At 38.8% G+C, this 27,202-nt stretch overlaps 1 protein-coding gene across 1 annotated transcript in view; it reads right to left on the bottom strand.

Moving 5' to 3' along the window:
* CHN2 (chimerin 2) overlaps positions 1-27,202 on the bottom strand; it is a 164,155-nt gene that overhangs the window by 76,219 nt on the left and 60,734 nt on the right. The window contains exons 2-3 of the mRNA XM_086742592.1: positions 20,601-20,639; positions 13,206-13,261 (exon numbers count right to left, since the gene is read on the bottom strand). Of these exons, the coding sequence (XP_086598718.1) occupies positions 13,206-13,261; positions 20,601-20,639 (95 nt within the window). The remainder of the gene's footprint in view (positions 1-13,205; positions 13,262-20,600; positions 20,640-27,202) is intronic.

Below are 27,202 nucleotides of genomic sequence, written 5' to 3'. Positions count from 1 at the left end.
CTTCACTAAACAGAAACCTTCACTCCAGCATCTTTTAGCATCTGCGTGTCTGAAACAGTCACAACTTCAGCACTTGGCTTCAGGCAAGAAAGATATCGTCGTATTCCCTGAAATGAAGCTCCAGATCTGCGAGGCCACCCAGGTGCCCCAGAATCTAAGAATCTCCTGTGCTCATCACAACCTTTAGCCTGAAATAATCATTTCACTCCTAACCAACTTGAGGGCTACGGACAAACACAAGGAAACAAAGTTACAGCAAGATAAAAGATCAAAATAACATCAGGGTCTCTAGATCAAAAAACAGAATGTGGAACTGAACTTGGAAATAAACCAAAAGCCTGCACAATTGATGGAGCAGAGGCTTAAAAGTATCAAAGGAGCCAGCAGGTCTGTTTTGCGCCAACTGCAGACTCTGTACAAACTTCAAGGGAAATTCTATATACCCCAGAAGGCAAAGGTGACCGAAATTCAGTTGGGATTAGCTTTCCCTCTCCTGCTCTAAATGGGCTTGCACACACAAAGTCAGGCAGATGCACCTATGAGAATTCTACGTGGTGGAAAGAAAGAAAATCCACAGGTTGAAAAGCGACCGTTTCCCAGTGGTAGGAGCCTAGAATAATCAGCCTTATTCTGAGGACACATACACTTAGATTTTTTTCAGATGATGGTGATAAAGCACACTTTCATCCCTTTCCCTAGAGCCCTCACAATTTCCTTGTTGAAACAAGGCCCACCTCTCCCAGGTGACCAGCTGGTTTTATCCATCCCTCCGGCCCACCTCCCTAGACACTGAGCAAAGGAGAGACCGGAGGGTTTGAAACATTTAGGAATCTTACGTGAACAGACAAAAACAAAGTACAAAACCGAGGAAAATTACGTAAGGCAAATAATAGGTCTTCACTAGTGAAAATATATTTTGCCTTAAAGAGCTCCACAGCTTGCTTTTGCTACTCCCATACAGAGGATAAACTAAATGGGTCCTCTTTCTCCACTAAAATTAAGTGGTAGCTTTCAATTCAAATGTGAGATGGCAATTTCTGGCTTAGAAAAAGGTATTATTGCCAATCTCAAACCAAAAATGTTGTTGCAGAGCAGGCGTTTCTGGCAGTTGTCCCAGAAACCATGGGGAAAACGCTGAACATTACTACTGAAATTCATAGTTGTATAAATTATGAATCAGCAGTGAATGCCAAAATTGTTTCAAACTAAAGTCAAGTTGATCAGGAAACAAGACGTATGGTGAAACAGCCTAAATTGCTACTAATCCAGTACTCTTACAAAGCCAGCAACATTCAGCGACACCTAATCGTGAAGCATGCTCCAAGAGAAATGAAATGCAGCGCAGACTTCGCATACTCCAGCCTTGAATCCCAGCCTGCCAAACCTGATCGCCTCTCCCCATCCCCTAAAAAAACCCTGACATGTACATTTAGTCTAGTTTTACAAGTTTTTTTATGTTACAGCATATTCTTCAAGGTGTGGAGTTGGTTGTACTGGGGTTTGAAGTCAACACTGAGAAGGAAATAAGTCTTCTTCAAAAAAATACACTGGCTATCTAAGCTAATTCAAGATATTACTTTTACATAATTTTGAAGTTTACTGAATTTTAGTGCCCTGGGATTTGTGGCTCCTCTTTTGGCCAGGACGGTTTAGCCCTGGCATGACGTACTCCTGCTAATGTACAGATTATTGTATTAAAATCCTACACCACTCTGTAAGATAACTCATCATAAAACTACTGGGAATCATGTAGGCAGGAGGGGAGCATCCCCTAATGTGATAAGAGTTTCATTGCAAGCATTGACATCCAAACCACACTGAAGATTTGAAGATACCCTGAAGAATTCTTTCTGCGTAAGTACTACCAGAGAAATAAGATAACCCTAATTTCAGAAAAATTTAATTTCTCTTCAGCCTCACTGCACAAGACATATTTCTTTATGCAGTGGCCAAAGCTGAAATCTAGAAATGTTGGAATGAAAACTTAGAAATCCCTCTAGGACAGCAATCTGTTTGTAATTCAGAAGGGCCAGCACAGCATAACATTGTCTATCTACCTATTTCAACCACTGCCTTAATACATCCATGAAAAGAATATAAAAGGGGAAGGGAAACAATAACATGGGTAGCTGCACCTGGTTCTCTGTTCCTCTCTTCAAAACACAGAAAGAGCAGAGAAACAAGATCCAAGAGTTAATAACATCAGTGTGTTCATGCAGAGCAGGCAGTGAGGCGTTTTCCCAAAGGAAGTTTAATCTGATCTATTTTCTGTTTGGAACAATCCTAATTATTTTTCAGTAATTCTAGTTGTCTAGATAGAAATACGTTTTTCAGCTCAGTTTGACATACAGAGAAATAGAAGAGCTGGAAGAGAAGCTTCCAAGACAAGGCCAGTAAAAACAGATTGTACAGAAAAGGAGTTTATTGGCTGAACTGTTCAGCTTTAGGCAGAATTGTCATAAGCTAACTGCAAACTTTAGCCTTACAATCAACAATCAGAATGGATTAAGGAAGATTGTAAGCTCCTGTTAAATGGAATGAAGTAAAAAACTACGTTGTATTTCATTACTTCAATGATTTTTTTTGCCTCCAAATTTTTCTTAAATAAATTTCTAGTTAGATCAATTAGCGTGTCTAACTTTCTCTCCAAATAGGACAAATTATTTCACATCAATGACTCTTAAGCAATTTAAATTGGGAGAACATTCTTTTTGAAGGGAAATATTTGTCTACCTTTTTACCACTTCCTTACTATCACCTTATCAGGATCTCTGGCAGTGTTTTCAAATGGAAGCAACTCTTGGTTTTGCAAAAAGTATCACATCATAAAGCCTGTTGCTAATTTTGTGACTAGCAGTAACAGCAATGTAACGTGTACTCCTGGGCCAGGACAGGCCAATTATAGACCCTCGTTAGGTACATACATAATGACAAGATGGTCTTTTCCCCTAAGATTTTCAGTCAATGTCATTCAGCATGACTGATGGGATAGGCATCGTATGACAAGCCTATCCAGCACACGTAAGTTCATGAGTACGTTCACGTACTTTGGCTGTGTGATGAGGGAGGAGCAAAGACACTCCTCAGAAAGAAACTAGCAATGCACAAGCCCCCAGAACATAATCCACCTGGGCTGCCCATGTTTCAGAGGCTCTCCAGAAAGGTGACATGAATAGTTTTGGAAGTCTGCACCTCCTTTTGTCATTCAGTCCCAGAGCCTCAGGGATGTCAGCGTTACGGCCACTCGATGGATACACATCCAGCCGCCTCAGACTACGGTGCCCCCAGGACAAGAGAGTAGCTGGAAGCAAGATGTCAAAATCATTCAAAATACCAGAAGGGCAATGACTAGACAGGTCTCAGCAAAAAAGGATCCTGGCATCATTACAGACCACAAAATGAACATGAATGACTGATGCTGTCTGTTGCAAAAACTGCCAAATCCAGAATGCCATACTGGAATATAAAACGAAGAGTGCAGCCAACAAGAGACCTTGCAGTAATTGTCTCCTTGCAATGTCCACTTGGAGAGCCTCTAGCTGGAATATTGAGTGTGGGTTTGGGCACCACATCTCAAGAAAGACTGGAGCAAACAACCAAAGTGAACAGGGACTCAGCAAATGTGAAAGACATGAAAAGAGACTGGCCTAAGGAAGAGAAGGCAGAGAGGGGCTGTAGCAGACAGTTATGAAAAAGGCCTCTTTCAGGAGGAAATTAATTTGTTTTCTCCATGCTTACTAGACATGACAAGAAGTAATAGGCTTAAAATGCAAAAAAAAAGATAGAGCTAAACAAACAAAAGTGTTAAAAATAATTAAACACTAAATAAATAAGCAGAGGTGGTCATGAAATCTTCAACCTTGAAGGGCTTTAAGAAGAGGATATGCAAACATCTCGTCTTGACGTTGAGATGACAATCTCTTGAGTTTCTTCCAGCCCTGAGATACCATGATCCAGCCTATTCCTCATCTCTGCCTGGACTGCTCCCAGGTGATAGCGATGAGCAGAGAGCAGGCAGAATAGCTTGTATAAATCACATATAAAACCACAATAATACCATGTTTCCATCCACCTCTCAGGAGGGAAGGCAGCAGGGAGAAGGCAGTGGGCTGAGTGAACTGTTCTAGAGAAGAAAGTCAAACCTTCAAGTGATAAACTGGTTACCGCTTACCTAACTAACAAAAATCAGTTTAAATTTATCAGCATAGCAAAGCATCAAATTGTGTTTGGTATCGTCTAACAAAATATTCCGTGGTAAAATTTACAGTCCTGGGGAGAAGGCAGGAGTGGAGCTCTTCACTGCTAGGAAGAATATAAAATGAAAGACAAAAGTGAAGAACACAAATAATGCTTTTATTAACTGCTGCTCAAAGCTGAACAACAGCTCTGCTCTGCTGGTGTGCTGTAACCTATGGAGAAGGTAAGACGCACAGTGACCCTCTGGCAGAAGGATAAGGCATTGCAAAGAAACGCAGGAAGCTCAGCAGCTCTGACTGCTACTGTGGCGCTTACTGCAGGCTGATTTCCACTCTGTCAAGGTTATTTCTATCATTTTAAAAGACAAAGAATTTAAAAATAATTGAGTTTGTTTGTTTGTTTACTTGCTTGTACCAGACTCTCAAAAGAGCTGCTCTAAGGCATCCTTTATGAGGGTATTTTTAATTTGGGTTTGTTTCCTATCTATGACCTTGAGTAAACTGTCCAACAGCAAACGATCAATACACCAGACAAAACACTACAAACTCCAGAAGGTAACAAAATCTCCCCCAACATGGACATCTGCTATTGCTACTAAACCAGAACCTATTTCAGCTCTAACAGAAAAGAGCAAGATTGAACAAGAAAAAAAAACCAAGTATTTTTTGACCTAGTAAAGAAAATAATGTGCTCCTGAATGTGAGCTAAAATAAACCAAAATAAATCATAATCAAGGAGGCTGCTACCAAATAGTCAAGGGAGATAGGGTCAAGTTCAAACAACTTCAACAGCAAAAGCAGGAGTCATCCTATTTGTTATGCAGCTTCCACTCACACAGTAAGGGCATCATTAAATGTAAGAAGGAATATCAATGTTACCTTGAATGCAAGATGAAAAATTTGAATGTAGTATTTGGACTGTGCTCCCTTTTTTCAAGAATGATGTATTGAGTCATTTTCACGGGAGGAAAAATATCCCTAGCACCAGCAGATAAATGCAGTAAAAATGCTTGCAATTCTGTAACCAGTGAGAAGCACTAAAACATTCCTATGACACATGCCACAACAGTCCACAGCACATCTGCACAAAACTATTGGTGTTATGTCACCTACCCTAATGCATCCCCAAAAGACATGCTTCTGAACCAGCTCACTGCTAACGTTTGGTGTAAACATGCAGCCCTTCAGCAAGGTGCTTAGTGATTGCGCTTAAGAAGTGCCAAGTGAATGTTTATCATCAATATGCTGGAGACTGGTTATAAACTCGAGTATGGGCTGGAGGTGTGGAGGAAAAAAAAGGAAACAACTCATCAGAACTGAGAGTGGGTGGGCTAGGTGGAAAATGAGGAGGAGGGGGCCTTAGACAAGCCCCTGTGCAGCATCATGGGGTGTGAGATGCACTGTCACTGCATTACACTGGGAAAACGTCTGTGCATAGGGACAGGGGAAGGATGAAAGCAAAAATCCAAGGAGAAATCATAATACTCATCCAGTTAATCTCCTGTCACTGATTTTATGAATACTTCTGCTCTGTACTTGGGAACAGCAGACATTTCTTTTAAGTCAGGCTATCTGCAAAGTCTGAACAGGAATAAGGGAGCTTAAGATACTGCTAGGTACTTTTTCCAAGTCTGGAAAAGGTGGAGATCCTATTAGCTCCTTTACAAAATACTAAGTAGGAGAATATTTCCCAAATGATGAACAATCTGGTAACTTACAGATGCTTTCATTTCAACACAGCTGAATATTTTGATACTTATTTATGAGATATACTCTTCGTAAAAAACATCTCTACCACACATGCACACTCTCTCTGGGTAGTTGAAATGTGTTAGTACACATTAGATCATCATGATGGTATTTCAAACAGATACGCAAATATTTTTGAAACAAAGGATAAATAGAAATCTATATTGCAAACCTTCTGAACTTTCATTTTGAAAATGTTCATGCCCACTTCTCTTTGGTCCTCCTAAAAGACCTGTGTAGCTGGATAATGTGTTCATTCTGTGCGTAGGCATGTATGTACAGCTACAGGAAGATAGGAAGCAAGATAGACAGATGTGTGAAGTTTCTATACTTACTCATACTAAGAAATACAAATTCATCAACTGCTCAATACTCCATGTTCTCATCTTAAATCTTGAAAAAAGACATCAAACACCTCACAAAGTATCAGTCAGAGAGCAGAGACAATGAGACCCCCTTCTACATGTTATTTTAACCAGACACAAGGAATACCAACCTAAATTGGAACAGATACGCAAATCTATACAAGCACATAGCATTTTCACCTACACACAGACTTATCGATAAACTTTAAGTTGAGACATGAAACAGGCTTTCATTTATTTTGGCTTGAAAACTACTGACATTTGACATCATGTCAAAATAAAAAGAACTAGATGAAAAGACTGATATGTAAGAAGGATAAAAGGAAATAAAAAATAGGAGAATAACAAAATCATAAATACGCACAAAGACACATCACATACTTCCAAGGGAAAAAGGAGAGGAGGGTGGAACTTCCCAGCAAAGCTTTCAACCAAGACCAGAGGGATAATTAGCAAGTTCATCAGTCCAGAAAGTCAGCGACATGTAATTTGTGCTTATTAGTTGGAAGTTGCCGTCTTGTCTTCCAGACGGATGGCTTTAACTATTCCAATTTTCGGTGATCAATAAACGCACCAACTGGTTCATACCGTACTCCTCTGACGAAGATGAACACCAGTCTAATTTGCAAATCATAACCTAGAACATTAGTAAATCAAACTTGATGAAACTCAAGTGGAACAGACAAACCTGTAGTTTTGTTTAGCTGTAACTACTTAAATGAAATGTTTACTGTCATGTCTGCAGAATAATTAGAAAGCTTTCTCCTCCATTCAGTAGTCAATGGAGTATTAAAATGAAGATGATGTGTCTTTGCCTGAGTGCTCCACCACCCTACTACTGCAGTGGGGTGAGACTTCATAGACTTTAGGAGAGATGAGATTTCCTGTCAGTCTTTAAAATGCCTTGGAAAAAAACACTGGCAACTTTCTCTGATGTGGTGAATGCAAGGGAATTTTGGGCAAGCAATATTCCAGCCTCTGTTCTTTCATTCATCCACTGCTGCAAATCACAGGCACTCTGCAGGACAAAATTAACTATGGAGATACCACAGAAAAATGACATTGGGTGTAAACCCACATTTTAAACCTAATAGGAAAACCTGCATGTGGCCAGTTGAGAGGCATGCTGGATACAGTACCTTTCAATATGCCACGGGTCCTCTGCATCAATTTAACGAAAGACCCTTCCTGGCCTTCAACTGTTTCCAGCCCCTTCCAGTGCAGCCAGGCTTTCTACTTTCGCTATGGATTTCAGTTGAAGAACTTCCCTCCTTTTGTCAATGTCTATTCAAAATTGCTCTTCAGCTTCATTTGCAACCCACAGACTACTACTGTGTCCTCATTTCTTTTTGTTTCTATCATAAAGACAGAATTATGAAAACATAATTAAAGCAGCAGCAATATTATAAGAATTTGAAGGTATAGGCTCCATTAAGTCCTATATGTATGAACATTTTCATTAACGAAAATAGGTTTCAGAACAATTCTGCTCATTTTCGTTTAATTGCTGGCTAATGGGGTCTCTTGGTGTGTCACTGTGTGTGTTCCGAGGTTTCTTTCTAAGGAAAAGATAATATAATATTCTGAATTACCTTAGATAAGCTCTCAGGACTGACAGTAAGAGACACCTTCTCACAGTAGTGTCTGACTTTTTGCAGTAGAGTGATTTGAACAAGTGCCATGAAAATTCCCATTTCCTCTCTTTATTTACCACCGATTTTATGGCCAATTTCAATACCTATTACAGCTCTCTAGTACTTTACCACAGTATAGACATTGTTCTTAGAAAGATGAGGGCAGAGGGAAAGAGAAAATATTCAGCTTGTAAAGGTCACTAAGCGAGCAGAATAAGGGAATTAATGGGAGACTTATTGCAATGATTAAATACTTATTATCCAGTCAGATATATTCTGCAAACATCTTACTAAGGCTTAATTTGAACAACCTTGCTCAAGCTTACCAAACTACAAGCTTTTTCTTATGTACAAATACAAAACATTTTTGTACCTGAAAGAAGGACTGACAAAAGTAACCAGCATTTCTAAAGCACTTTTCCATACTGCTGTTGTTTAAATGATACTCTACTAATTGCACTGCCCTCAGCTTGAATCCTGTGAATCCTTCAGAAGAAACTGTGAGGATAACAGAGTAAGGAATAATACACAGTCGTTCAGTTTTGCAGCTGTGTAAAGATCCTGGGTATTACCTGCTAGTAAAGTAAAGGATGGCAATATCATTATAAACCTGCTAGTGACCATTTCAACAGTTATGCTCTATGAAATGCCACTGTCTATATACTTGTTTTGATAAATCTGGGTAATGGATACCCAGAGGGTCAAAACAGTCCCAGACCCTCCGGATGGTTAGAGTGAAAGACCCTCAGTGGTACAGCCTGAATATGTTATCATTATTTTAATCTTCCACAATCACTTAAGCAAAAAGAAACAGGGAATTTTTAATTTTTTACAGAGAAAAGTCTCACTTTTGTAATAATTTTTGCTTTTAGTAAAGAAATTATAATTGTGATGCTTTCAAGGCAGAGATAATAATCTCTACCACTTCTGACACAACCTATTTGGAATTCAGAATGATGAGGAAGGCAATTAACTGACATTTTTCTACACAATAATATAAGTGAGGGCTCTAAGGCTTTGTCCACACTAGGGAAATTTAGAAGTTTCTCACTGTGGCTGACACTGGCTTGGCCAAGACACTGTTAGGAATATACAAAGTCTAATGCAGACAAACCCATCAGTGTCAAAAATTGTTGTCAGCAATTAAGACTTTCTTGAAATAGAACAGGAATAACATTCACAGGTATGAATATCTGAATGACTTCACACAAGTAATCAAAAAACCTCATGGGTAAGACTCACTCCCTCTTCAAAGGAAATTTATAACAAGCCTATAGTTTAACCAAAAATGTTCCCAAATAATGTCACCATTCTTCCTTAATTCTTTTACTATATTAAAGCTTTCACTTCCTTAGAAGATATTTTGACTTGTCTACTATTAAAATATTTCTTAAAATTAAGAATTCTTTAAAATGTTACTTTAGAATAAAACCAGGAAGTTGAATGCTTGGATTATTTTCTGAGATTGTAATTTTTTATCAGCATTTCTGTAGAATAAACCCTAAAAGATGCTTTATAATATGACTTCCTCACAACATGAATCTGATTCTTTGATGCCTATCAGCACACTTGTGTAATAATTAAAAGCTACTCCTCCACCTGAATGGAGCTTTTAAATGAAACTTTTTCTATTTAAAAAATAAATCATTATAACATTGCTGGAAGGAATATGGTTACAAATGAGGATATTGGCAGAAATCCAATGTTATCGGGAAGGTAGGGTATTCACACTAGTCCCGCTGCCAGTGGTGATTAATTAAAAGCTGTTAGATACCTGAAGCCCTAACAGTTCATTCAATATGATTCCCATTGCAGGAATGACCTGCTTTTGCTGACAAGATATTTATGCAGGAAAAAAGAAAGAAAAGGAAAATCACGATAGCAAAGCTCAAAGACACAAAGATATAAATGTTCATGTTTTATTTACAGTCCCAGCTTTTAGTCTGATGGTTTGTGTATCAGGAGAGGTGATTTCTGTCTCCACAGTATAGTTAATCAAGAAATCCACACAAATGAGGTGGTAGAACTGCAGAGATCTGAGGCTAAAACCCCTGAGACTATGGAGTAACAGAGAGGTAATGGAAGAGCAAATGAATGCAGAGAATGTGGAAGATGGCAATGGAAAAGATGGAGGAATGATGAAAACACCAAGTGGTGAGAGGAAAAAAAACTAAATAAACCCAACCGTTCATAAGTTTATCTGTTGGTGTTACAGATTTTGTTTGCAGCAGATGTTTGAATTTCCTTGCGAACAGTGCAGAATTTGGCAATTATGAACGAAAGACATCTTCCCATAAGCATGAATGAATTAAAAGTATTTCCAATTTTTAAATTTGTCTGAAGCAGTTTGAACCCTAAATTATACATCCACAAGAGAACACCCTCAACAAAGCCCAGTTTCTATGATATGCACAGAGAGAGATAAATCTTTCCCCTGCCAGTCACACATACTGCTGACATCTGCTCTCCAGATGCTGGATGAGCATCATGTTGCATACTAAGTAACTACTGTATTGCCAATTAATATATTTTCATATACATAACACAAAATGAGATTTTGAGATTTTTCTATGTAACTGACAGAAATGTAGGATAAATAAGACACCATCTTTAGTGAGGCAAGCCTATACAATCATCAGATTACACTGAAGTCAAACTAGAACCAAGAAAAACAATCCCAACACTCTGCGTGCTAAGGAAAAGCTAATAGGTGCCGTAGGAACATAGTGATGAATTTTCTCTCTAAAATAATCTGTGACGCTCTATAAAACCAGTATGTAGTTCTACTTTATATAAAAGTGGTAATATGAACCACAAGGAGCAATCTAGTTATCAGGACACCCCACCTGCCCCACCTCTCCAACTATATGTAAAAATAATGCAAGTCATCAGTGTTGTAGTGGTTTTTGCCTCTTGGGTCAGAGAATCTCTGTGTCTAGCAGTCAGGTTGCAAACACCTACAGTTGTGCTATGCAAGTAACAAGAAGTCAACCAAAGACCACATTTATGGGAATCCATACTGCTTTATATACCTACCTCGGAATAAAGTCTCTTATTTTCAGCTGTTTAACTAAATTTTCAAAATAGGACTCTCTTCAGTCAGTCCATGAAGTAAGCCACTAAAAATGCTTCATTAGTCAGAACCAAACCCAGATTGTGTGAATCAGACATTTTAAACTTATTTTGTTATGTACTGCTTTGCCAATTACATATTAATTTGGTTAATATAATATGACCGTAGCTTCTTTCTGCAAATCTTTGGAAGTGAACCGGATAGGCACTATATATATATTGTCTTTAAACATCGGGCAAAGGCAGCAAAGGACAACTTCGGTTGTCTGGTTGTCCCTAACATGTTCTTGAGTCTAAGGAAATAAGTTCAATATAGTACACTGGTAAAGAGTGCATAGCTGCACATTTACTCCACTTTCTTGTGTAGATAATCTTGTTTCTGGCACAAGAACACAATTGCTACTCCACTTTAAAAGCACATTTTACCTTGATTCAAATTTTCACTCATGCAGGCAATTTAAAAAAAAATGCTTTAATTTGAGTTAGCATAATAAATTTAGGATTAAACTTATTCAGACTAAGTCACTTGTATCACCACAAAGATGAGTTCAAATTGTAGGCAAGGGCTCCTAAGTTTTCCATGCTGATTAATCAGATTTTCTCAAGACAAGTTCTTCCTCAAAGTAGTTCCAGTATGAAATAGATAAATATAATGTTAGATAAACTATTATCTCACACAAACTGAGAAACTCTTCTAAGGCCACACCGGAAGTAAATAAATTGTTTACCTTAACTCTTTTCAACTGTACCATTACTAGTTTAATGCCTGTTATGCGATATTAATTTAGTAAAAGCCTTAGTGTTCTCTCCTTTAGAGAATATCAGCCACAGAGACCTACCTGTCATTGGTTTTGCATGGGAATTTCAGAGAGGAAAGTCTGGTTAAAATCCTTCAACACACATGCACTGGAGTCCCACAGGGCTACAGCATGCTCCTCCTCCCTGAGCCTTGTCTTTGACAGGGAGAAAGGATGACAGGAGGGTTCACCCACTCTGGTGTTTTGCTTTCCCTTCTTAGCATCCTGCGTATACGTCCTGGGAGCATCCTGAACTGACAGGGCTTGAAGACTTCTAGTCTGAGGCCAAGATCTTACTCCCCCCTGCCCTGAGACAACTGGTAGACGGCACTTGAAAGAAAAAATGCAATGGCCTTTTAGTTAAGGCGCAGGGTGGACTCGGGAAAACTGGATTCAGCTCCTGGCTTCGCAATGGATCTCCTTCATGACCCTGGGCAACTTACTTAATCTACCCATGCCTTGGTACAAAGCCTCCTGCCCTACACAAAACTGTTTTGAGACTGTATCTGTTAATATTTGGCAGACGCTGTGCTAGGGCTCTACTTCAATGGGTACACAGTGTGGGAAGCAGGTCAGAGCTCAGGATGACATTTGAGACTAGAGCTATCTATCACGCTGATGAACCGCAATTTCTATCTTCTTTCACATCATCTTTGATACCTCGTGTAATCACTTCATGCGTTTAGTATTTCTATTACACGTCTATTTGCACTAAATTTGTCCCTGACACTATAGAAGATAAAGCTATCACAGTTTTATCGATTGAGCAGCGACATCTACATATGTTTTCCATTACTGTTATGCCATGCAGGTTGAGGAACTGATGTATCTAACTAAGTAGAAATGAAGAAATACAGAAAAAGAAAACAGGGAGACAGGATGACTCAGCAAAACCTTCAGCCCTATAAACTTGATATCCAATAATCTTCAAAGTTTCTGTAACAGACCTGATCTCTGCAGCTGTAAGTTCAGTATTTTAACTTGAACATAATCCTCAGCAGAATGCCTTCAACAAACTGGAGCGACATGTATCATGTTGAAAGATATCACGCAGACATTAATATGCAGATGCAGGAAGAAAATATACCTTCATTTTTACAATGATAGACAAAACTTTAGGTAGTATACAGAAAAGCACAGTAAGCAATGATTAATGAGTATTTGTCTAATGAAGGGGCTTCCAGTGGTAGAACGAGGCCTCCATGCCTAATTAGCAAATATTAATCTGCTCTAATTAATCAACCTTAAGAAAAATGATTATATAAAATAATGGCTTAGAAAAATGAAAAATTAAGGAGAATAATAGTCATAGACTGTACAAAAGATTCTCGGTAATCATACGCTGCTGACAATTCATCAGATTTAACAAGGTAGAGCGAAAGAAGAACTGACCTCCCGAGGACAGATGATTCTCTTGGGACGTGGCGCCTCTTGCTGCAACTGGTACACTGTCAAACACAAAAATGTACAGATCATTAGGAGATGGCAACATACATAAACTTTTATTCAGATGAGTCTTTTTAGCCAGAGGCTGCAGACTGCAGAGAAAAATGCAAATGTAAAGAGAAGGAGAACAAATTGAGGTGTTTCAGTGCATCTGAGTAATTTATATGAAAATCAGCTGTTGACCTGCAAACTAACTAAAGGGATCATTGTTTTAACTTTTAGAAGTATTATCTCCTTTTGTACTTGTTTTTACATTTCTATACCAGGGAAAACTAGCTAGAAAGATTTATTAGACATACCTCAGGATAAAATCTCACTTTTGCATATACCATGCTGTAACAACTCAAGAACAGATCGCTTACCAGAACACCAGCTTTTTTTTGGATAGGCCAAGAAGTTGTTCAGCATGTCTGAAAGGGTTCACCACCATCTCATCATTTATTTCAAGATTTGCTGGCAATTACAAGCAAACATTCCTTTCAGAGCAATTATGCCCTATTCAAATTGCCCTGGATCAATTTTGCGAATCTTCCGAGGGCTGGAGGAGGAAGACCTGAGGCTAGGGGTAGCTGCTGAACGCTGGCCCCCAGACTCTTTACTGCATGTCTTTAATGAGATCCTCTCCTTCCTTTCCACTCCAGAGTCGTGAGAGGAAGCTGACATGCAATGACAGTAATCAATTCCAGTGCAGACAGACTGTCTCTACGTAACTCCAGTAAAAATCCCAGAGGTTTGGATTGCCTCCCTCGAGAAAGGCCTTCCGTACGCTGACCTTCTTGTACTTGGAAAGATCATGTTGTGCCTATGCATTTTTTTAAAAGACAGAATTTCTAGGACAGAGCTGTTAATAATGCTTGTGAGGCTCAGAATCATGCCCCAAAAAGTGGCAGATTATGGGAGGAATATAAATGCCTGTAGGTTTGATAAACACAGGAGCCCTGTTGCAGAAATGGAATTGAAACGGTAGGTGTTACTCTTCAGCGCCTTCTCCCACCTTCTCCATCTCTTTAAATGGGACCAAGAGCAATGAAACCTGAGCAGTGCGGAAGTCCTCGGCTTGCACCCAAGTTTGTCACTGAGGGGAGGTGAAAGCTTTGGGGTGATGCTCTCTGCTAATGTTAAAGTAGAGGAAACCATAACCTCTCCTTTTCCCAACCCAATCATCATCCCTAGTTCCTCAGAGGGGCACAGAAAAAGAGTTCATGATTTCCTATATTCCCTGTCAGTTTTAATGCATATGGATGTGATTCAGCTCTCAATCTGCACTAAGGCTTTGGATTTAACCTGCTTCACTCAGCACTGCCAGACCTCTCACTACCTTCGCACAAGGTTAATGATAACTAGTGGTCTTTCTAACCTCTTTCAGCTGTGTGACTGAATAAGATTCAAAGCCATCCTTCTACTCTTTTCTGATCAAATGGCTTGTGTATCCAAAAAGATTGCCAAGCAAAGTATGAAAATTTTGCTTCAAAAATCAGAGACCATTTTTTAATACTCTGATTATTCTGGAGCCCGATATCACGATTGTAGAGTCCATTTCTGAATGTCTGAAATCAGCATAACCACTCATTCAACAAGTTACTGATGCTTAATACCAAACGTATCCAAGAGGAAAACAGTAACTTTTTTCTTCCCCCATACATTTCCAGTAGAGAGAAGGAACTCTAAAGATTCAAAATATTGCAAGAGTATGATTGCTTCCTATTTAAAGTAAAATATCTATTTCCTCAATTTATTCATTTAAATATTAATTGAAAAATCATACTTCATAAAAATCCTATTTTTCAATAATCATACCTATCAAAATAGTTAAATATTAATTGACATAGCAAATTAAGCTAGTAAAGCTGTTTCTAAGATAGCCCTGATAACTAGGGTGCAAAATAATTTGATCTGAAGAACACATATGAGGCCTATCTTATGGTGTGCTGCATTTATAAGAAATGAAAAAAGCAAAGAGCTCTCTGAAGTGACCAAAATGATCACTGGGATTGAAATCACTGGAGAAGCAAGGGTGAGGAGAAGAGTCAGCATTTCACAAAACAAAGGAAGGAATGACTAACAGGAGAGGGCAGATACATGAAAGACTTGAAAGCAAACACAAAAAACTGGATGCTGATAGGATGCAGTGGGATGAATCAGTGCAGGGATTCATGATGAATGCAAGGAAGACAAATCATCTTAACAACTGTATTTTGAATAGACTGGAAAAGGTTGCTGTCATTCTCAGAGAGGCACGGGTAATTAATCTGCACAATAATCTGAACTGTGAAAGATATCTGATTTAGAAATACATCAGGGGAAAATGTAGTAGGATTATTACTATACAAATAAATAATAATAAATTATATGCTGCCTTGAATGTGCAGGATGAGAAAATGGCCCCAAGTAACAAGCATGACTGAGATCGTGAATGGTGGTAATCACAGAAAAACATCATGAATGGGAAATGGTTTCCTGGGAAAGATAAAGAGTTCAGATTTGGCTATATTAGCTTTAAACTGAAAGACATTAAACTGACAGAAAGACCGCCCAGTGGAACTACTGGAGAGAGATGTAGAATCATTAGATGCAGGGAGAGAAGACAGATCGGGAACAGAAAGAAAGGACTGAAATCCACCACTGGCATCGTGGTTCGGGAAGCCAAGCAGTTCAACGGGGGAGAAACAACAGAGAAGAGACAGGCACACAGCAGCCAAGGACACCCAGAAAAGACACACAGCAAGGCAAGGGTGGAGGAGGTAAAACAACAGTGCAAGTGTAGTTACGTGAAGAACTAGGAAAAGGAAATAGCTCAGACTAAAGTATTAAGGAACAAAGTAAGTGTGACCCTACCAAAAGCCGGGCTCTTCTCTAGAAAGATTCTCTCCTGTTTCTGCTTCAAATGATTGCTATGTGAAAGCCTGCTAATGGGCGATGAATACAAGTACAATATTATGGCTAAGGTGACTTGAGAAAAATGTGCCCTACAGCTAAGTTCCAACGAGCGTAGACACCTCATTAAGTGACCTCATTTTCAGAAGTGCTGAACATCCTGCAGCTCTGCTCGATTTCATTATATACTTTTTTCCAAAGTGCTGGGTGCTCACACGCTGGCTGACATTGCTGAGACCTCAGCAGAGTCCTGGGGATGGTCAGGAGTTCAGAAAGCACATGCCCCTCAGTTACTTGCTCAAATGACAAATAAGCCTTGCTTTCCTGTTTCATTTTCCCCCCTCCATCTCTGAAAATCTTAAAACAGAATCCAATGTGTAAGGATATGGTTAACTGGCATAATAGAAAACACACTTATTTAATATAGTGGTAAGCAGTGATTGATACCTGACCCAGTCTATTCCAGTGCTCAGAACTGACAGGCTGGTTAGAGACAAACCCAAAATCATCATAAAAAAGATGACACTTGAACATAATGATGCATTATTATTTTAGCCCTGAGAAAGTTAACCTTATAAAAAGTCAACTGTACGCAAAAAGAAAATGCGTTATTACTGTTTAGAGAACAGCATCAGACTGGGAGTAGCTTTTCATCCAGCATCAGATGCAAATGAAATGCGCAGTAATAATACATACTAAATACGAGACCAAAATGCAGCACTGCAATAGAAAAATGCAGTAGCTTTTAATTGGCCCTTGAACACCTTTATCAGTTTCATAATTCAGCTAGTTTGCCAGCATTCACAGCATCAAAATCACCTGGGAACTCATAAACTTATAAATTAAAACTTAAATTTATTATTTAATTTCTAAGGGAACATTTCTTTGAGATGTAAAGTAACTAGTTAGAATATATATCTCTCTTTTGTTCCTGCTAGAGGACGAGTCTTGTCTCATGGGATGAATAAGAGAAACTCCACAATATGTTTTAGAAAGAACTGCCTCATTCCAAAATCTGATCTGTCTAAGAAACAAACGGGTGACATGCAAATATCAACATTTACTCCTCTTCTGCCAGGGAAAGAGGACTGTCACAAATTTCTTCATACTTTTTTCATTCTATAGTGCGTCGGGAACTCAAGCTTTCTGCTTTAACTCACCTATGACTACTGCTCAGTGATGCTCCAGCAGAGAGGAAAAATTCCTATCACTGTTTTTATAAAGCAGGAAAGAAACACCCTGCCTTCTCTCTGAGAATGTTTCATTGAGTTCCTCAGTTTTACCTCCTCGGCGTCATCTCAGTCAGCCATTTATCCATGTGCCGAGCTTGAACAATATGAGGTGTCCTATTTTCTGCAGGATTACTCACAGGCTTAATTAGGAACTTAAGCGCTTGGTTGAAATAAGGCCTTAATTTCTAACAAAACTGAGTCTCAGACACTGTGCTTATTATTTGCTGAAGGGCAGAAAGCAGGGGAACTTTGTGAGAGGCTGAAGCATGGCATCAGCTGACGCTCTGCACCTTCCCACATTGCTCCACACCAGCGTACTGACCTTAAATCATGCAAATAAACATTGAAGTGGCAAGGAGATTAGACCTGCTGAGCACCTGGCAATCTCAACAGTGGTAAAAGGAGACGTAGAGTGATTTTACATCTCTTCAAAACTCAAGCACATACACTCTGTAGCTGCAAGTAAAAAATGACTATGCTATTTCAGCAGTCAAACAAATTGCCTACTCATCACATGAAGCAGGTACAATCATTGACTCTGCTCTAAGGGGGCAGCACAGCACCAGAGCAGGTTACTGACAGAGGTGGCAGAGGCTCCATCCCTGAAGGTTTTCAGGACTCAGATAGATAAAGTCATGGCTGTTCTGCTCCAGAGCCGACAACAGTCGTGCTTCGAGTGGGAAGCCAGATCAGCTCATCCCAGAAGTCCCTGCCAAACCACACGTCTGTGATTCTTTCCTTCCTTACTTTCCTACCTCGGTGATGCTAAAAAGGCAAAATGCCATTTCGTATCATATTCCTAACATACAGCAGACTACAAAAAGAAATCTGTTGTTGGATATTTGTTTGTTGATCTGTTACTCAGATATAAATGCAATCAAATCCACTGCCTAGAAACTGCTGGCAGCTAGTATCTTTCTAGATTTTTTTTCCCAAGTCACTTCCTGGTAACACAAAATTATTCTTGCATTTCTTTTATTCTCTGCATCCCAGGGTTATCAGAAAGTCTAAAAAACCTTGTAAACTGTGAAACCTATGTACCTTCTAATAATTTTTCATATGCAAGAGAGGATCTTCTGCATGAGAAGTGTCCATCTTTTCCAAATACAGCTGAAACCAGCGTGTACACTATGCCAAAGCTTAAGCTGTTCCACTTTCATCAGCATTTGCCCATGGATATGTGCAATACTGTTTATTTGAATACTTTGCCTGTATAAACAGGAAAATCTGCCTTTGTTGAGAAGCTAGAAGGATTGAAACCTTGATTATTAAGTCAATAAAAGGCAACATAGTGCACCTAAATTTATCCAGGACTTAAAAAAACCACAAACTGTATGCCAAGTATCTTAAAAATATGTTAGCAAACTTTAAAAAAAAAAGTTACTAGCTAAAATACACTCAAAATAATTGTTAATTAGGCAGTAAACATAAACGGCTAAGAGTAAAGTATATACACTAATTTAAAACTGTCATTGTCCCATAGATTAATACTATCATTGGACATAACCTTCATAATTAATTTACCAGATTGAGATTTTTCTAGCAGAGTAAAGAAGCATACTTTACCTAATGTTGCAATGAAAAACATATGTCTGTGGCTAAGCAGTCTCAGCAGTAAATCTCTGTAATCTTAAACTATTATCCTCATTTTGGAGCTCTGTAACTTTTTCCAAGGTCATTAATGCATGGGGTTCAGATGCTGAAGCCATGACTTTGTCATTACCACAATATTGGCATCCTACATATATCTAAACAGGAAATTATATATTCATATTCTGTTCCTTCATTCTATTTTTTTTTTTAATTTTTAAAGAAATTTCCTTGGACTACATGTAAACTATCAGGCAGAAGTAACCAAATATTTTCACTGCATGTATTGATCTGTCTGCTGCACCAGTGAGGCAACTAAGAGAAGTAACAGCATGTGCTTACTCCCCGACTTTTTAATAAAAACTTCCTCACTGCAAAAAAAAGAGAAACATCTGTCATTTCAGATCCTGGTCTTATTAGAGTCAATGGGAGCTTTTCCATTTGTTTTCAGTAAGCCAGATTTCTCTTCTAAAAAAAACCCACTCAGGTGTCTACATCTTTTCAAGTACCCAGCAAAGTATGGTGGAATGGTCCAACTCAAATCAACCCACTCTTTCTGACTTTTAAGGAGGTTTTTCTTATACATTAAAAATACTGCAAGAACAACAACAACAAAGTCTCTAGAAAACAGTTTTATGAGAAGTAAGTTTTGTAATTTAATGGTGTACACAAATTTTGGATGAAAAAATCCCAGAGCATTCTGAGGCAGACTGTCATTCTCAGGTAACATAGAGGCGATATCTTTGAAGTTAGCAAGGCAGTTTAATGGGCATATAAATTAAGTCAACAAGTTTATTCAAGTCTCTAAAATTATACACGTACATGCATGTAACCACTGTGATCCTTGTCTTTTTGTAGTTCCATTTTGGTAATGGCGCTGTACTGAATTTGAAGCTGCCACAGTAAAAGGGACAACTTTTGCCTAGGATAGTTCTGTATCTGAAAACAGTAATAAAATCTCCCTCTACACCCAAGCTATGGCTCCATTAAAGTTCCAGGAAAGGTTTAAAAATATCAAATTTAAAGGCCATCTTTAATAAGGGTTTTAAAAGCCAATACTTTGTCTTAGATCTGTGCTATTTTATTAGAAAATACATTTGGAACAAAGCAAAAAGAGCATAAAATATGCAGTTCTGCACTGTACTCTATGTAAATTATTTTTCTAAAGGCAGACAGGAAGGTTCAAAGAACTGATAATAGTGTCTCCAACTTCTAAACCACCACTTCAAAAATCAGCTTCTATTGCTAAGGATCAAAAATATTATTATCTTAAAGTGATTTGGTGACCCATATTAAAAGACAAATACACTCAAGCCTGACCTTTAGTAAACACATGAAGCATTAACCTTTAGCTCTGGAATCCTTCCTGAAAATCTCAGCAGAGAAACCACGATTTGCACACTTGTAAGAGAGTGTCCAGAGACTCTGGACACTCCAGAGTCCAGAGACTCTGCTGCTCATAATCCTGCTGCACTTGCTCTATGGAGAACCAGAAAAGTTCAGGTTTCGCTGCTGTCCCATACAGTAATTTCTACAAGCACGCAGTACATTTATGTCTTTTTTTTTCTAAACAAGGAAAGGGAAAAGACTTAACAGTGACACCTTGGTAAGGTACTAAGATTATTGAAAGTTCTGGTATACTCACAGTATGATTTCCATATTGGAGGCTGGTATTCTTCAGCATCTAAAACAGAAGTAAAAAGAGAGAAAGATATCAGTCGATTGGCTACTGGGTCAAACTGTCAGCATGCATTTTTCTGCTGAGAGACCTCAGCTTGTCAGCAAAATTCAAATTTCTTTCCCAAGAGAGATGCCAGCTCATTTACAGTACAGTTTCCTATGTGAGAGAAGAATATAAATTTCAACCACTTGTGGATCCAATGTGCTTTTTCCAAATTACTCAAATGCAACAGGAATCAATTTCTTACCAATTTGCATATAGTTTCCTGACTCACCAGTATTTTAAAAATAATTAACTAGACATTCTTTATTTACTTTACCTGGCATGATAAACAGAGAAATCACTACTGGTTTTCAATCAAGCTTCTAACCTCACTATCAAGACTTCACAATGAGCATCAGTGCTCACCACACCCCTTAGCTAAGAAGATGTAGAGCTCAGACTGGACTCTGACGCTGAGACCTGACAGTTTCAACAACGAGATGCAATTACACTTCTTGAACCCACTAGAATATGAATTTTGCATATTTTTCCAGAAACTGCATCAGCAAAAACAACAATAAAAAGTTAGGAAAAGGAAAGACCACAAAATCTGCAACAAGAAACAGACAATTACAGCCCTTATTGACTAAAGCGGCACAAAAAGAGTTGGGGTCTTCTCTTAGTGCAAGAGTTATACAATGCTGCTGGGTGAATTTTTGGCAGGAGGAGCAGAGCTTCTGTGTTTAAAAGTATGAGTTTGTAGAGCCTGAGCTAACCACCACCCCTCTGTGTTACAGACCCAGCGAGCAAGGGCTCTCCAGGCTGGGAGGCAGACTGGTGGGACTAGAGGGATGGTGAGTGCACAGTCCCACTCCACAGGGAGGTTTCCAGCTCGCTGTAAGAAAGGCTTTTGCTTCATCCTCCAGAAATCCCAGTAGAGGCCAACCTGGAGTGACAGGAGTTAAATAAGTTACCATACACCAACCACAAAGGGTGGGGTACTGGGTACCAGTTTGGCTCTAAACTGCCATGTTGCCAAACACTTTGGAGAGTCATTTACTGGGCGTATGTCATTAACCTCCTAATACTGTGCAAGTTAATTAAGGTGTTTGGTATTTACTAAACTTCTACTTAAGTTATGCTAATGTAATTCAATTATAGTTGCACAGCTCACGCTCCTTGTCTATTTATATACACACAACCACTTTAAAAATATCCCTGCAAAAGTTTGTTTACTAGGAATGTTAATCATTAACCACCATCTGTCACTTTTAACTCTATTGTTTTAAAAAAGGATAAATCTAGCAATGATCACAGTTACTCCTTGGTATAACAGCCTGCGACAATTTGCAGATACATTGATCGGGAGACCCATTCAAATCCAGTTTCAACTGTATCCACTTCACAACTTTGGCAAAATTTAAAACGCTTCCAGACTGACAAGAGTTATACCATGCTGTGGCAATCCAAAAGTAATTAGCTTGCAAGTTCATTATACAGAGGATTATTTTAAATTATATGAAGCTATTTGTGAGACCAGTGAAATTTATTCATGCAAGAGCTGACTAATTTTTTCTCCTCTCACATTATAATGGTAATATATGACTCTCTTTTTCCTATACATCTGTTGCTCCACATATAGTTTACTGTAATACCGTAATATTGTGTATTAAATTTCTCTGTCATACTTCCACACTACTGCAAGAGAATTTCCGATTTTGCTTGTTCATTTAATATATTTTTCCAACAGGAGAAACATTGACATAACAAATATCTGATTATCTATACCTGTGACTTCAGAAAAGGAAATAATACTGGGAGGAACAACGAAAAAAGCAATGAGTATCAGTTGTTGCTTTAGTCTTCAAAATTAATTAGAAAGAGCATAGCAAATTGAACAGTGAAAGTTGATCTACAAGTGGCCATAAAGTGCTTCATTAGCTTGAGACTTATGGTGTGGAAATACTGCAACCTCGGTTGAGAACAGTCACCCAGGCAATAGTCATAAAACAAAACTCCCAATGATTATGTTAGATTTGTCACAGTTATTAATCTGTCAGCCCAGGAAAGAGTGGACAGAACCATTCCTCCATAGCTAAAACAATTCTTAAGGGCAGCAGGCTTGGAGGAAAACCATGGGTCACCAGCCCCACATCTGCCCTTACGAGGCACTGCAACATCCTCTATGATGCCTTCAGTTGATAACACATCTCTAAATCACAGGGAACAAAACTCCGCACATGTGATAGTATTAATATTGGTCATTGTCAAGCTATCGTGCATGACATTTGATGGCATCCATTTGTAGGGAAATAAAGAACAATTAGTTTAAACACAACCTGAAGACAGAGGTCATGCTTAAGGATCAGGGAGATGTTTCGCGAAGCCCAGATATAGACTGCTTGCTCCCTTTGTGGAAGGAGGCCACTGGGCCCCTGTCTAGACATGATCCATATAGAGCCAAAGACGCCATTCTACATGACTGTCGGCATAGAAATTAGCCTCAGGACAGTTCCTGCATCAGGGACTCAGGTCTGAGTCACCGGAGAAATACATTGACTCTCCTCCTTGTATGATACAATCTTAGGACTCCCATCCTGGATGACTAGATTGGACTAAACTTCAGCCCTTCTTAACCTAGGGGTCAAATGTTCAGCCTTTCTTAACCTAGGGGTCAAATGAGACAAATCCTACCCAAGCAGACTGGATTCCTACTGTTTGCCCTTATATGAGATTTCTGTTCTGCTTCTTTGTTATTGGTCCTCTTTTCATTATAAGGTAGCTCTATTCATTAAATCATGCTCTCCATCACTCGACTTGATACAGCAGGTTCACAGAATTTGACAATAATTTGGTAGTTTGGGTGGCTGGCTCAGCTACCACATGACACCTCAACTCCCTCAGCTTCTGCCTTCAGTTCTGCACATGGTAATGGGCTCAGCAAGGACCACAGACCTCAGGTTTGAGCCTTGGCAAAAATCAATCAATCAATCAAACAGCACAAATGAAAAGTGCCCCACGTTGATCTCTCATTAAATGATATTTATAATATGAACGTTGATCATAGTGCTTATCACAACAGTGACAGGCAGGATGGGAAAAAAGGTTCACTGACAGGGTCTCTCCTATTGCTATTTCATTAAAAGGTTCACACTTTCAACAGTGACTTCTTGTCTAAATTCAGAAATGGAGCCAGCTACAGAAGAGGTTGAAAGCAGTCATCACAGGAGAAACTCGGAGCACAGCATGAGTATAAGCTCTGAAAAACTCAACAAAATGTCCCAGGGCCAGCTACGATACAGCTTTCTGAGTCTGGAGAGACTCAGTGTAAAAGACTTACAGAATGTCCAGAAGTTTGGGTCTTTTTAAAAATTTTTTCAAGTCTTACCAATACTATATCGGAAATGACCTTAGCAAAAAAAAACCATGAGAGACTTCTACGAATAATATTACAGGCAATACTGTTAACTAAAAGCTTTGAAACATTCTAGTTGAGAAGGTTGGTATTTGTTAGACCTAACAAAGTAATTAGAAGTTAGTTGTATGTGAAACAGAAAGGCAAAAGGGATTATGAATGCTGACTCTTGGGGAATATTAGAGCTACCAGAAGGTACTGCATGCATAATTGACATGAAAAGATACTGCAGAAAATTGTCAAACCAAAAATGATACTGTGGAACTGGAAAGTGGGAGTAAGGAAAAGCAGGTTAGTTCTTCACTTAATTTGCTTTACTCTTCACAGACTAGAAAGGATGAAAAGCATCTTAGGAATAAAATATTTTCATAAAGCTGATGGAGCACTGCAAAGCTGAGTAAGTGTAAAAAGACTACAGTAAAGGGAGTACTGAAAAGCTGGCAAAGCTTTAAGCAGACAGGTAAAAAGTACAACTATATAAGATTTATTTTTTAAAGAAACATGAAGACAGAAGATTATTTCTGTAAACGATGGGTGTAAATGATTAATATATTACTCAGAGCCATTCTTAAGCAATTTCTGAGAAATGGGCTTACATTAATTATATACGAAGTAAAGTTATCCATGGACTTCAAACTTTGTTCTTCACCGTGCCTGGCTCTGTACCAAAGATGACAACTTTCTGGATGTAGTTGTGAGAGACACTGGAATGACTGAATTGCTTTTTACTACTTCCTTGTGCTTTCTGAAGATGATGATGATGTAACATCAATGCTTGTGCTACCAGCACTGGGACTGACCCAGCTAAAGCAGATCTAATAAGATACTGACTAAGCTAAAACTCTGATCCTTTTAACGATCAAGACTGGCAAGGTACTGGAAAGAGGAAACTCTGTCTTAAAAGAAAGATCACAAATTATGTCACATGAATCAAATACTTCTGACTTATAAGTGGCATTTCTAATTATAAGGGGAACAGTAACAAATATCCATACTGTAGCAATATGCCATGCCCAGTTCTAGATATTCTTATAAGTTATTTATGATTCCTACGGTAGTAAAGAGTTATGCAGAGTAGCAGAAGGACAGCTACCAAAGGAGGACCATAATTCTTTGCTAATTTCTTCATAGCCACTATGAAAGAGGAGAAAAGTTTGTTTTTTTTTTTTTTCTACCTTTGTCCTTTCTAAAGGAATATAAAACATATTCTGCAGTTCACCTTGGAAGAACTGCCTCAGCGTGGATTTTCTGCCACCATTGTCTGAAGTTCAGACTTCCTTTCCAGTAACAACTAATTTTAAAACTATGACCTGCTTGTGCAAGAAAAGACAATTGTGTGTGAGGAAGAGCCAATCTGGCAATTTGGAAGCCACTGGCTTACTGGCAGTGTGCAGCTAAATGATTCACCGGATGAACAAGTCTAGTTACTAATTTTTTTCATCTTCTACTGTTATTTTCAGGACCAAGACTAATAATTATTAGTATTTAAATGTCTTTTGTATATTTCCTTTAAAGAGATTTTTAACAGTTCTACTACATACACTTTCATATTTATAACTTTGTTTCTAAAACATTAAGTTAGCCTATATTATTAAACACATTTTTCTTTTTTTTTATATGTAATTATATATATAACATTACCATATAACTGTTGAGTAAAAGACTATGTGAAAGATGAACAGTGTTTGCACTATTCAGGCACATATATTTTTCTTATATTTTTTCTTCATACAGCCAGAATGATATTATACAATTGGCTATAATGTGGATGGACATCACAGAATCCCAAAATAACTGAAGTTGGAAGGGACCTCAGCAGGTCATCTGGTCCACCCCCCCTGCTCAAGCAGGGCCACCTACAGCCAGTTGCCCAGGACCATGTCCGGGCAGCTTCAGAATATCTGTCTCCAAGGACGGAGACTCTACAACCTCCCTGGACAACCTGTGCCTGTGCTCAGTCACCCTCACAGCAAAAAAGCGTTTCCTGATGTTCAGACAGACCCTCCTGTGTTTCATTTTTGTGGCCATTGCCATTGGTCATGTCACTGGGCACCACTGAAAAGAGCCTGGTTCCATCCTCTTGGTACTCTCCCTTCAGGCTTTTGTACACTTTGATGAGATCCTCCTGAGCCTTCTCTTCTCCAGGTTGAACAGACATCATCTCCAACTCTCTCAGCTTCTCCTTACAGGACAGATGCTTCAACCCCTGCATCATCTTAGTGGCTCTTCATTGGACTCTCTCCCGTATGTCCATGTCTCTCTTGTACTGGGGAGCCCAGCACTGGACACAGTACTCCAGGTGTGGCCTCACCAGTGGTGGGTAGAGGGGAAGGATCCCCTCCCCTAACCTGCTGGTAACACTCCTCCTCAGGCAGCCCAGGACACCATCAGCCTTCTTGGAGGGAAGGGTACATTGCTGGCTCTTTTTCAACTTGGTGCCCACCAGGACCCCCAGGTCCTTTTCTGCCAAGCTGTTTTCCAGTTGGGCATCTCCCAGCATATATTGGTGGATGGAGATTAAAGCAAAATGGTAATAAGGGGACTTCTTTGATAAAGCCAGCTCTTTTTCAACATGTAAAACATCACTGCATTATTTAATTTCCACTCTGTGCTTAAAACTTAGCTATTACAGAAGCTCATTTTAATCTAATCTGAACCTCTAATGGCTCATATTGCGGATGGTGAAGGGCTATTTTCATTTATTTTGCCCCCTTACCAATTAATATATACTCATATACAACTATCCCACACCACAGTCATTTTGCAAACTATTTTAAATAGGCACTTTTTCTAGGTTTGATTGTCATTTGGCATACACCTTTGGGCGTTACGATTACTCCTATTACATCCAGTAACTGCCCTTGCAGGCACATCTGACTACACTTTAAGAAAGAACGTTCTTATTTTTTAAGTTGCAAATAATCATACTGTCAAACGAGCACCTCTCTCTAACTCCTGAAAAGTCACTGCTCCTTTGAAGAGCAAAATTAATTCTCTTGCAGTTAATAATTAGCGATGTAGCTGTTGAAACACTTCAGCATGTCAAAAGCTCTGTTTAATGTTTCATTCAGAACGCTCAGTTGCCTACGGAGGAGCTCGTAGTTGCCAGCTTTACTGCTGAACTTTCTCGTCATCGGTACATGGACAGATAAAATATGGAAAGAGACTT

Source organism: Chlamydotis macqueenii, chromosome 2 (assembly GCF_036417535.1).
Source record: "Chlamydotis macqueenii isolate bChlMac1 chromosome 2, bChlMac1.mat, whole genome shotgun sequence".
Lineage (NCBI taxonomy): Eukaryota > Metazoa > Chordata > Aves > Otidiformes > Otididae > Chlamydotis > Chlamydotis macqueenii.
This window is presented reverse-complemented; position numbering and strand designations above follow the sequence as displayed.